Raw genomic sequence first — 12,257 nt, forward strand, 5'->3', positions numbered from 1 at the left:
GAAGTGGGTAGAATAATGATTTTTACACCTCACATCTGACTGTCCTCCACGGGCTGAAGTGTGGCACAATTTCAATAGCACCTTACATCCCACTTGGCAAATGTGAGTGAAATCTAGTCTAGAACTGTGCTATGAAGCCTTAATTTCCAAAATCATGCAGAACTCCAAGGACCAGGAGTATTTGTAGCTTTGCAAGTCAAACTAACAGCAAGGACAGTTATGCCCTAGGAACACTTAATTCTCATAGAAGGGCTTGGGTAGGAAGGGACCTTAGAGACTGGAATCTTAGTCCCAAGACTAAATAAAACCAGCCCCACTGTATTTTGACATCGCTGTATTTACAGTATCTGACACTTCCTGGCCAACTGCACCAAATTTGTCAGAGAACAAACTCAACCTGGCTTTTTCCTTCACTTCTCATTTCCCAGGACAGTGAGCAGGATGGCTGCAGGGAGATGGCTGTGGAGCAGACTTGGCAGGATGCAGCTGAAACCCAATTATTCACTATTATACAGATAAAGAACTGATGTAATTTGTGTGTCTGTAAGACACTGGTGTGATAACAGAGCCATCCATCAGATCCAGGGAACAACTGTGCCTCACACAACACTACAAAATATGGGGCAGTTAAGAAAATGATGAGTCTCAAGCTTAAATCTACTGATGGGACACTCTATACAAGGATAGAACCAAACAGCCCAATCCAGATAAGATAATGACCTGAAAAAGTCACAAGTTCTTGCTTGATATGCCTGAAGTATGAGGAGTGTACAAGAAAAAGGTTTAAATATTTCCTGAGTTCTTTCACCCTCACCCCCTTTTGGGGGTCTGCAAGGGAGGAAGGAGGGTTTTCCCCCCAACCCAACCACATCCTGCTTGCTCACTCCAAGGGAATGTTGGATCCAGGAGAGCAAACTTTGTTGTTTAAAAGTGCTGGGACTTCTCTGAACCAGAAGAAAGCAAACCCTTTTAAGTGAGGATGACCACCACTGTCCAGCCAGCACTTGAAACCAGGATTCCCCAGGACACTTCAAATCAAATATTAGGAAAAGTAGGCTGCTCAAAAGCCACAGGCACCAAAATCCCAGCACTTCCAACCTCTTAGCATCCCACCTAAAGGACAGGGCACAAGGAGCTTTGGCTGCACAGCTTTAAAACCTGTTTCCTTCTCAGAAAAGCTGCACCACAGCTCTGTCACCTTCAGAGCAGAGACTGGCACAGATCTGCAGCAGAAGACCCAAAATTAAATGAAAAGGCAGGAAAGAGGATGACAAGTGTGCACTTTACTTGTTGGAGATTAAGGCATGAATATGAATCCCAAATCCCAAGGGAATTCAGACTGGATTACTATATGGGTTTGAGTTCCTACTTGAGAGGAAAAGCTACGCTTGTAAAACAAACTTGATGACAAAAGTACAGACTGCCAAGGGGGAAAAGCACATCCTCCTTCAAGCTTTGCACAACACAGAGATAATTAGTTTAGTGGGAAAGGAAAACATCAGCAGTGTGACTTTCTGCAGTGTATTTTCAAAATGCCTGTGTGAATAGCTAAGGTGGTGATAATGGAAAAGCAGGAGCATCTCTCTGTGGTAAGTGTAACTGCTGTGCCCTTGCTCTTGGACAATGCACAGCAGCTTCAGTGTGGGCAGACTGGAGGGAGAAAATACAAAAGCAAAGACCCAGATTCTGAAAGTCAGGCAGCTCCTGATAACAGTCACCAGTTTATACAAGAGGGAATCGTTCCACTGCTTCAGCAATAACGCTTTCAAAGAGCCCCAAGCACAGAGAGGAACCCAAGGAGCCACTGACACCGATGGCTTTTTGTTAATTGGGCATTTTGTGACAGATTTCAGCTTGGATTCCAGGCTTGCACCATCCAAGCCATGATGGATGCCACAGCACAGGGGCTGACTGGAAGGGCAGAGCACAAACCTTGCTATCAGAACTGTAAATCTCCTGCCACTGGAGGATCATTTTTAACTGGAGGACACTTTACACAGGGCAAGTCCCTGCTTATTTGAAACAATGAAGTCATGTTTTGAAAAAGAATCTCATCAGGAGTATAGTGTTCCAATGGGAGCAAATTAAGCCTAGTATGTCTTCACAGAAACATTTCTCAGCTGGAGATGTCTGGGGTCAGTGGTCTCATCCACTGCAGTAAACAAAAATCTGCTCTCTCAGCCTGGCCAGGAGCGTGTAAAAACTTCCAGTTCCCAGAAAGAGTGTTAACAGGACCTAAATTTATTAAAGAACACCTGATCTAATTCTTAATCTATGCACTGCAATATTTGCTGACCCACTGAAGGCACGAGCATTATTTTGGTAATCAAGAATAAAATAAGCCAGGATTCGAGCTAAATATCCTCAAGAATGTAGAATGTAAAAATACAGTTCAAGAGAAGTTCATGGCAGAAAGCATTCTTTGAGCAATATAGCTGCACACTTAACACACACTCCATCTACCCCAAAGATTCAGCTCTGCTTTGACAGCTATTGGATTTCTCAACCAAACATCTCCCTCCATCTGATTTAAGTTTGCCAAGATTTCTCCCCAAAGCTGCCATTTCATTATCTCAGCCGAAGCCCCAAATATGATTAAAGACTTCTCCACTGAGCTGGGGAACGTTCATGTCAGTGAAAAGCTACCCTTCACTTGCTGGTGTCCCCCTTTTCCAGGTTGCTTTGTTGCAAGTGGCTCATCTGTTCCCAGGCACAGAGCAGGAACCCCCTCAGTGCTGCTGGACCAAGCCTGTTAACATTGAGACACTGATTTTCCTGTTCTTCCAAGCTGGAGAGAGGCCCCAGCAGTGAGGGTCACCTACAGACTGTTGCTCATTCCACAAGTGGGTTCCAAATGCTCCAACATTATCCACAGGCTGGTTCAGCAACACCTATTTGCAAATACAGCTTGTCTTCCAGTTCTTTGAGGTGTGACAACACACTGAGGAAGGTAATTTGGAAGCAGTTTGGGGGCAGAACTGGCAAGGAATCCCACGTTGGTTTTATTCAGAGAGCCTGAGAAGAAACTTTTCACATCAGAACTTCCACTGTCAGAAACTCCCAGCACATGATTTAACCCTGTGAAGCACACACAACACAATGCAAGCTTTCCTGACCAGCAGGAGCAGGGCAGTGCCCATGCCCTGTGCTGGGCACTGCTGAAGCACCTCCAACCCTGGGGGCTTACCCTGTTAGCAGAACTGTTTCTTGAAGCCCTTCTTGTTTCCAACTCACCTAGCAGGGAAGTAAGAGTTGTTGAAAATCTTTTAAAAGACACAGTGTGAGCGACACTGCAAAAGTCCAACAGCAATAATTGCTCTGAATGTGCATTTCACCTGTCCAGACACACATAGGGTACTAGAAAGGTGATTAAACTCCAGAAACCCCATTATTTTTCTTAGAGGGGTATATATATTTCCAAACTGTTTATATTACAAAATACTACGACATGAGGAGCAACACCAACACAGGGAGTTTCACAGCCTATGTCCCACTCCAGACATAACAATCCTTATTTTGCCCTGAGCTGGAAGCTACTCTGCATTCAAAACTCTGGGAGCAGACTAACAGAAGCATGAAATGCAGGGCTCGACAGACACAGTGTCAGGGCACATCAGAAAGAGTTTAATCCCAGCATTCTCACGCTGCTGATGAGAATGTGATGAAGTGTTAGGTTTCAGTTGCACCAGAGCAGAGCCAAGGAACTGAGGTGGTTTATTCTGCAAACATGCTGCTTGTCACTGCACAGAGGAACAAGCTGCTGTCCCAGGGAGCTTAAATCTGGGAGTTATATGTCCATAGAATCATGTAGGTTGGTAGATCTTTAAGAATGACCCAAACCCAACCATTCCCCAGCACTGAGCCATGTCCCCACAAGTGCCACATCCACAGGGCTGTTAAATCCCTCCAGGGATGGGGACTGCCCTGGGCAGCTGTGCCAGGGCTGGACAAGCCTTCCCATGAAGAAAACCTGGTGTTTTAGTAGTACCAAAACTATGTTTTGAATAAAGAGGAACACACTTACTGAATGGATTCTAAAAGCTGATATCCCTATGACTACAGGGCTGACCATACACTGCATGGCAGTCATTCCACACCTCATTCCACCCTCAGGAATCACAGAATCATTAAGGTTGGAAAAGACCTCCAAGATCATGGAGTCCAAGCTATGACCCAACACCCCCTTGCCAACCAGACCAGAGCACTGAGAAAAGAAACTTGGAAGTGTAGTAAAATCTTTATACATTATAACGTTAAAAATACACACATTTACTTATTAATTTGCTCTGGAGTGAAAAACTCAGCTATTCCCCCCAAAACACAACTTCTGGAAGCTCCTAATAAGGATCTTGGGGCAACTCTGCCATCAAAAAAAAAAGAACTACAAAGTCAAGTAAAATGTTTAACATAGTCAGTAATCAGGATGTATGTGTTATAATAAAGATTAAATATAGGGATTACCTCACTGCAATTACTCAACAGTTTATGTTGGAGTTTGAAAAGCTGCTAAAGGACAGGTGACTGAAATAAAGAAATTTAATAATGCATGTTAATTGCTGTGCTCAGTGCAGTCAGGAGCAAGGGAGAAACATGAACCATTAGTTTAGAAAGAAAACTGCAAATTTATGACATTTGAGGTTTTCTGTAGTAACCAAAGTCCTTTGAGAGTTGGTGGGATTGTCTCTCCAATAGCTGGGAAGAGAAGATTCTCAGGCAGGAGCTAATCCTGAAAAAATCTTGCAGAACACAGGTAAATGGCCCAACAGGGATTCATACTCTTAGCTAAACTTTCTCCTTTCCACAAATCTATTGTGAAATCAAGGATTAAGTCATGAGGGTTTGGAAGGCTGTAGCCTGAAGGACTAAACCCTCCAATCTGTCTCAGACAACAGGAAATTGGGTTAATCTTTACACACCCACACACAGGCAGCTCTACTCCTCAGAAATTTGTTTTGCAGATATAAATGTTCTAGTTTGCAATCCTCCTTCAAGTGATGCTCAGGAAGGATATGACCATATGCTTCAAGACCTACACTGAACCAAAACAAGTTAATGTTCTGTTAAGTCACCCAGGAAGTGTTTGGACAAGTTATTAAAATGGCATCCAAACTACTCTGCAAGACATCATTATGTACTTGTATTTTATTGTGTCAAAACAAGAAGACCTGAGTGATTCCAACTCTTAGGGCAAACTACCTTGTCTGTCCTGCCCAAAGTCACTAAGCTGCAAAGAGGAATCAGACCCTTCCAAGCATCCCCATCCTGTCAGTTAGGCACAATAAAACCCTTCCATCCTGATCTGGATTCTTATGCTGAAAGACAACGATTACAGAACAAACAAAAAGCTCTTTACTGAACATTAAGCTGATTTACAGTAGGTGGCAGTTTACTGTGCTCTTTTTCAATGGATTAAACCCCTCTGTGATAGAGAAAATTTGTTTCCTCTCGTTTCTCTGTCCCCAGCCCAGCACTGGCAGTAGCTCCCAGTGAGGCTGCACTTGCCATCTGCAGTTTATTCCCACAGCCAGTAGCAAAACACAAAGGGCAATTCTTCCAACCAGCAGCCAAAACTCACCTTTAAGAAACACTATTTAAGTTTTTCTAGCATTACTGGAAGCCAAATCAGAGGCGTGTGTGTGCCAACAGAACGAGAACAACAAAGCTGAATTCCCAGAATTCCAACACGAGAAACTCCAATGACTACTGGAAACAGTGCCTTCAAATTCCCTGTCACTTCAGAGGACCCAGAACTGTTCAAGGTGAGGGTTTTTTCAGTGCTGATTTGTTGTTTTCAAGGAGAGGCAAATTGTGTGTCACTTCAGAGCACCCAAACCTGTTCAGGGCGGGGGGTTTTTTTGGTGGTGATTTTTTGTTGTGAGGGAAGTGCCTTCCCAACATACTCACTCTCGCTCCTTCTCGGTGAGCTTGTCGTTGATGTTGTCTTTGATGGTGGAGCGGGAGCCCTTGTGGATGATGGGATACCTGAGTGGCACTTGCAGGAAGAAGGAGATCATGGAAACCAGGTGAGCAGTGTAGCCCAGGGCAACGGCGATGCTCCCGTCATCCTTGGCTGCAAGGACAAAGAGATTCCACTGTTGGATCCAGGGAATGCTGGTGCTCAGCCCTGCTGCTCAGAGAGCACCACAGTTAACACAGCCCTCAGAAACCAGAACTTAGGAACACTTAAGTCACTTTGGAGAGCTTTGCACTCCCTGTGTTTGGCTCTCATGGAAAGCTGGTCGTGGCTCATTCTCCTGCCAGTTTTACACGTCCACAGCTGAACTGCCTGGCTGGGGGAGGGCCAAGGAAAGATGGGAAAAGTGGAACAAGGTTCCCAAGACAAAAGTCAAGCCTTAAGCTTTGTGCATTTGTGTGGGTGGACTGCCAGGGTCAGGGGAAGGCTGCGCTGCTGCACAGCTCCAGCCACCAGTGAGGTCACTTGGAGAGACACCCTCCCCAGGGCAGGAGCTCTGCTCCAAGCCAGCAACTGCAAAAACTTGGGTTAACCCCTTGGTTGAAAGTATCCTTTTTAATCTGACATTTCAGGTTTCAACCTTGGAGCTTCACCTGCTGGGAATACACCCGGGTCTGGTGACTCAAATGACATCCTTTAGCCACATCAGGGCTTTTCATTTTCCTTTTCTCTGATTTTAATTCTTTGTAGGGGATACGAACAGCACGAGAGTCACCCCTCCTGATGCACAAGGGAATCCCGTGAAGTCAACCAAAGAGGACCAGCAGCACGACTGGCTTTTTAGGGAACCAATTTTTTTTTTGATCCTTCAGATGCCTAATTTTTAAAAAAAAATATTACCTACTGAGTGAGATAAGATCCATGCCAGGTTTCAAATTTAACTGCATGTTTCAATAAGCTGAATGCTTAGTACTTCTTCATCACAATACAGTATTTCTAGAGCCTTGGATAAAGCATTAGTAATTCTTTTGTAAGGAATTAATACCAGGAAACTGAAAATGGGCCAGAAGATGCACACCAGTGATTCCTCAAGAATTACCCAACTGATTCATTACAACACTCAGTGCAATCAGGAAAACAAAGAAACAGACTGGGTTTTGTCCTGCTGACAAATTAATTTGTTTTAAAGATTACTCCTCCACTATTCTGCATCTGATATACATATTGTCAGTACAAGTTAGTTACTGTGGGATGGCTTTAAAGAGTTAGACAACAGATGGAGGTTTTTACTCAAGAAACCAGAGTGAGCAAACACTGGGAAGTTCTCCAGGGCTTTTTCCTGCAGCTCCAGTCACACCAAACACGTGCAGCTGAGTGCATGCAGTTACCTGTACAACTGCTATGCACACAGGCACATGAAATATTGGCCTCTGCAAGAGGATGAGGGTCGACAGTTAAAGCAGCAGCTGACTTGTAAAGCACTCCATACTGTCACAGAGGTTTACAGGCTCCTTTTGGGGAGGTATTTATCCCAGAATCTCACCAGCAGCTCCAGCAAACCCAACGGGGATTCCTGCCTGCTGCCCCAGCAAGACTGATGGACTAGAAGTGGCCCCGGAGGAATTTTAGGTCAGACTCAAACACTCTGCAGAATCCCTGGGTTTGGGAGGCACCTCTGGGAAGGGGCAGGGAGCAGCAGGTTGCCCAGGGCTGTGTCCAGCTGGGCTCTGAGCATCCCCAAGGAGGGAGACTCCACAGCCCCTCTGGGTAACTCCAGGTTTGGAGCCTCAGAACACAGAGGTGCTTTTCCAAGAGCCAACAGAAACCTCCTTTGCAGTAGCAAGGCAGCAGGGATAAATAATTCCTAAGGTTTTTTTTTTAGTCTAGATCTTTCTGGTCAAAAATTTGGATCCCAAGCCATTATTATCAGTTTACTTAATTCCATGAAATTTAGAAGCAGTGTCAACTGTAACAGCTACATTAAGAATATTCAGCTACCTTGAAAGTCTTCAGAATTAGGAAGCTTGACTCCACAAACAAAGTAATCCTTTTGATCATTCTGTAAGTTTAAAAATCAACAGTGGAAAGTGAGAATGGAACAATAACATCCAGAAAACCAAAACCTGCATAAAATCCAATGACAACAAAGCTATGGGAAAAAAAAAATCAAAATCAAAACCTAAATATCCACTTAAACTCAGAGTGACTTTGACACAGTATTTTAATCCACATTTCACTAAACTCAGAAAATATGTGCAACTTTTTTAAAGAAGGAAGAGCTTCATTTTAAATCATTATATAAAAGGTTTTGGAGCTCAACATTTTGACATCTGTTTCTGTGCACTCTGTTAGAGTTCAGCTCACCTCCTGTCAGGGTTACTTTACACCACTGTAAACAACGTGGCAAATATCCATTAAATTAGAGTTACAGCTATTCTACCATTTCAGTGGAGACCCCTCCCTGGGAAGTTTGCAATCCAAGGACCAAATGTAAGAAGAAGCTGGGATAAACAGGATGAGCAAAGAGCAAATTTCATCATGAATAAAAGAGGATATTTGCTTGCACTGTTCTAAACAGGGAGTTCATTTCAGCTCAGGCAGATTTTTAGGCTGCTGCACACATACCAGATCAATGGGGTAGATGTAGGACAGCTCTGACAGCAGCTGCTTGCATCGAATAGTCTGCTGGGCATTTGTCTTCAAAAGCTGTTCTCTGGGGGAAAGAGATCCCCAACTCATTAGTTCCCTCAAAAGCCTTAAATAAGGCTCCCTCCTGCAGCTCCCCAGGTATCCCCTGCCCTCCCCAAAAGCTGGGTAACTCCACCCAAAACAGCCCCACAGCAGGCAGAAGTTGTTGTTTTCACACGTTCCTCACGTTTCAGAGGTTTTTTGACTGAGAATTAGGTATTACAGAGCTGTTACACTAAAACAGACCTAAAAGTCCCATCAGAGCCCACACAGGCAACCAAGTATCTTGTTTTCTTCTCTTCTAGACTTGCCACTGGTAATCCTCCCTTTAGATATCTGCAAGTTGTAGCAGAGATGTTTTAACAGAAGTTTTGGGGCCACGGGAGGAAGGATTTGGTGCCAGAAGTCCCATTTCCAATGGCCTACTCTCAAGTTTGTGTTTCTTTTCCAACTGCAGAACAAGCAGAGGCCCTTTTACCTCTTGGCAGTGCATTCCTTCCTTAATTCACACAGGGATTCGTTGTGCTCTCCAAGTTTCTCATATTCAGTCCCAAATGCATTTTCTAAACAAGAGGAATCAGGGAAAAAAAAACAGTATCAGGTATTTTCTTAGTTAGCAGAAGTTTTAAAAGTAGATACTGACACAAATGCTGGCAATAATCCTCCACTGACTCTTCCCATTTTCCATGTTTTGCTCCCAAAGTAGGGAATGCCAGCACAGTGGGATCTCCAGGCACCCACTCACCATCCAAACACAACCAAACTTCAGCTGCCTTTCATACCTGTTCCCCTCATGGCCAAGCAGGGCAGGAATGAATTATGGTACCCCAACCCTTGCACAGCCAGGATGAAGTACATGGCAAAAAACTCATTTTAGTAGTGACTCATCACTTGAGACTCAAATAGGCTCTAAAAACCAAAAAGAAATCCTGCAACGAGATCAAGCATTTGTGTAGCCTGGCCTTGGTGAGCTCCAAAGGGGCAGTGATGCAGCATTTTACTGCAGGACACCTTCCCAGTACAGGAAAATACCAGGATGACTGAGCATTTCACCTTTCACTTACATAGCAGGCTATTAAGAGGGATTTTTTTCTCCTAACACTTGAACTGGAATCCTAATCACAGGAACAGTAACTTTCCCCCTGAGGTTACAAAGCCACTGTTTACTGTATTACAGTGCAGCCCTTCTGATTTTCTCCTAAAATGTTAATTAAGCACGGATTAAAGATTACATTAGAGAGGTGTCACAGTAAAAAGTTATTCAGAGACAAGACACCACAAACTGCTGCCCAAAACTCAGTGTAACACAGATGGTGAAGAAATTATACCTGCCTGCAGATTTCAGACAAAGAAAAAACACAGCATGTGAGAGCCAGACAATAAACAAAACTGAAAGAGAAACCATGCCATTTTGGGCACCATGCCCATAAACCAGGCTCAGGGTTCCTACACTTACCTCTGTCACTCAAACTACTTTTTTGCTTGTGCAACAAGGCTACTTCTTGACCAAGGGCCTTCTTCTGCCTCTCCAGTTCATTACGTAGCACCAGGATCTTCAGCTGTAAACATTCACTCTCCTTCTTCTGTTGGGAGAAACACAGATTCAAAAAAAAAAAGAAGGCAAGTTTTTCAGCAGGGAAGCAGTTCCACGAAAAAGGGTATAGGAGGGAAGGAATAAACAGGACAAGATTAGTGCCTGCCAGACTAAAGGTTGAGTTCACAGATTACCACAGGCAACAGATTCCCAAAGCCTCTGATGGTTTTCTGCTTTGGAAGGAGAGCAACTCATCCGTGTCCCACACACGGACATGTGCCAGTGAGCACCAGTGCAAGGAAGTCACCACGGGCCACCTCTTTTCTGTCAAACCCACTGCTCTGAGCTGAGCCCAGCTTTGCTGGGCAGAAAGCAGAAACCAGTGCCAACAGACTCTTCTGGAGAGGGGAAGAGGGCAGGCAAAACAAACTGTCAAAAGCTATTGCAAGATCCAGTACAATTCCTGCTTAAAACGAGCATGTCACTTGACTGACAGCTTTGGCAGGAATTCTGTTCATCCAAAGGGAGTTGGGGTGCAGCAAGGTACAGCCAGTAGACTCACCTCACCCTGAATCCACCACAGGTTGCTGTCAAGATTGATCTAAATCATTACAAGTTTGTTTTTCCTGAAAAGCCTCTTCCGTGCACTGTGCAATGTTTATGCTTTTATAGCATATAAGAAAAAAGGTAAAAATAGGCTAAGCAGTCTCTCAATCCAGCTGAGCACCACACACAACTCACAGTCGTTACATCACACAGCCCTCAGGTGAGTTCCCATTTGAAATGACAGGTCTGAAGAAAGATTTTAAGTTCAAGTGTTAAAAAAAGCCGAGCTTAGGATGAAGACATCAGCCAGACGCTTCAGCGAGCCCACGAAAGGAGGTTGTAATGAATCCAACGTACCAGCTCGTTCCGTGTGGATGTACATCTCAGCTTCTCTTCAATCTCCCTCCCTATCCTCTGCACAGTTACCTGAGTCTGTTTGATTGCACACTGGGCTCTGTGGAGCCTGCAGGGAGAAGAGAAGTTACAGCTGTGGCACGTCCTGCACCAGGGGCTGAGGCTTCTATCCCACACTTCCCAAAAGTCTGGAAGGTTTTCTTACCAAGAAAGCCTTACCCAAAGCTAAAACTTTTAGGCAAAGAGTAATAACTGAGTGACACTTGCCTTTCCTCTCCATCTCATTTTACACTGGGAGAACTTTCTCCATTTAGTCCGTCACGTGATTAAGAGAAAGTTTTACAAGTTTTCACATCCCGACACTGAGGCAGCAAATCCTGACTGCTGGGAGGTGTTTCACTCACTGAAAGAGTGTTTCAGCTCCCAGTATCCTGTGATTTAGGTAACTGATAAATTGTTAGGAAGGTCATTTGCCATGTGATCAATTCTCACTACAAAATTCGTAGGTTGTTAATAACTAAGTTCTTCTCCCCTTGCCCAAGTATAAGGAACAAACATCCATTCAGGCTGACTCCTCAAAACAATCCATATTGTGGAATACTGGTTCAGCTGGGTGAATTGACATCTAAAGATATACCCCAACCTACAAAAACTGCTCTGCAATCAAGTCTGTTTTTAATAAGAACTGGATTTCTTTTTAAGCCAAACATCATCCAGCCATTTCTTGCACTGTAAAACCCCAGCAGTGAAACTTGGCTGCCTTGATGCCAAACAGTGCCATTTCCACTGCAAGGCAGAGCATTTTCTGACACTGCCTGACTCAATCCCAGGATGTTCACTGCTGTTCCAAGAACTTTCAAATGGTAACAGGAGGAACACGACCGCATCCAAAGTTAAAGTCTTCCGAGATTAAAATTTTAGGGACTCCATGTCACAAAAGCAGCAACTATGAACAGAAATCTCCCTTTCCCAGCCAAAAACAGTCCCCACATGGAAATCTGAGGTCATCCCACGAGGGGAATACAAACTAAGCCATAGGAATGCCAGCATGGAAATTTTGCCCATCATTTCTGCATGCACAAGACAGCCCTTGGTGGAAGCAATTATGATTGCAGCAGTGGATGGAGATCAGCAAGCTGACACCATAAATCTGGATTAAAATTTATAGAGAACGAATGGAGAGAAACTCCAACCCAAATTGACTGCACCTTGTTCCCATTT

General features: G+C 44.1%; 1 protein-coding gene across 1 annotated transcript in view; it reads right to left on the bottom strand.

Annotated features, from left to right (window-relative positions):
• Nucleotides 1–12,257, bottom strand: part of UVRAG (UV radiation resistance associated) — a 60,661-nt gene that overhangs the window by 23,730 nt on the left and 24,674 nt on the right. The window contains exons 7-12 of the mRNA XM_027717840.2: nucleotides 11,040–11,145; nucleotides 10,059–10,185; nucleotides 9,081–9,165; nucleotides 8,540–8,627; nucleotides 7,913–7,973; nucleotides 5,905–6,070 (exon numbers count right to left, since the gene is read on the bottom strand). Coding sequence (XP_027573641.1) covers nucleotides 5,905–6,070; nucleotides 7,913–7,973; nucleotides 8,540–8,627; nucleotides 9,081–9,165; nucleotides 10,059–10,185; nucleotides 11,040–11,145 — 633 coding nt within the window. The remainder of the gene's footprint in view (nucleotides 1–5,904; nucleotides 6,071–7,912; nucleotides 7,974–8,539; nucleotides 8,628–9,080; nucleotides 9,166–10,058; nucleotides 10,186–11,039; nucleotides 11,146–12,257) is intronic.

The sequence above is a fragment of the Pipra filicauda genome, unplaced genomic scaffold (genome assembly GCF_003945595.2).
Source record: "Pipra filicauda isolate LSUMZ 115617 unplaced genomic scaffold, ASM394559v2 scaffold352_size854550_pilon, whole genome shotgun sequence".
NCBI lineage: Eukaryota > Metazoa > Chordata > Aves > Passeriformes > Pipridae > Pipra > Pipra filicauda.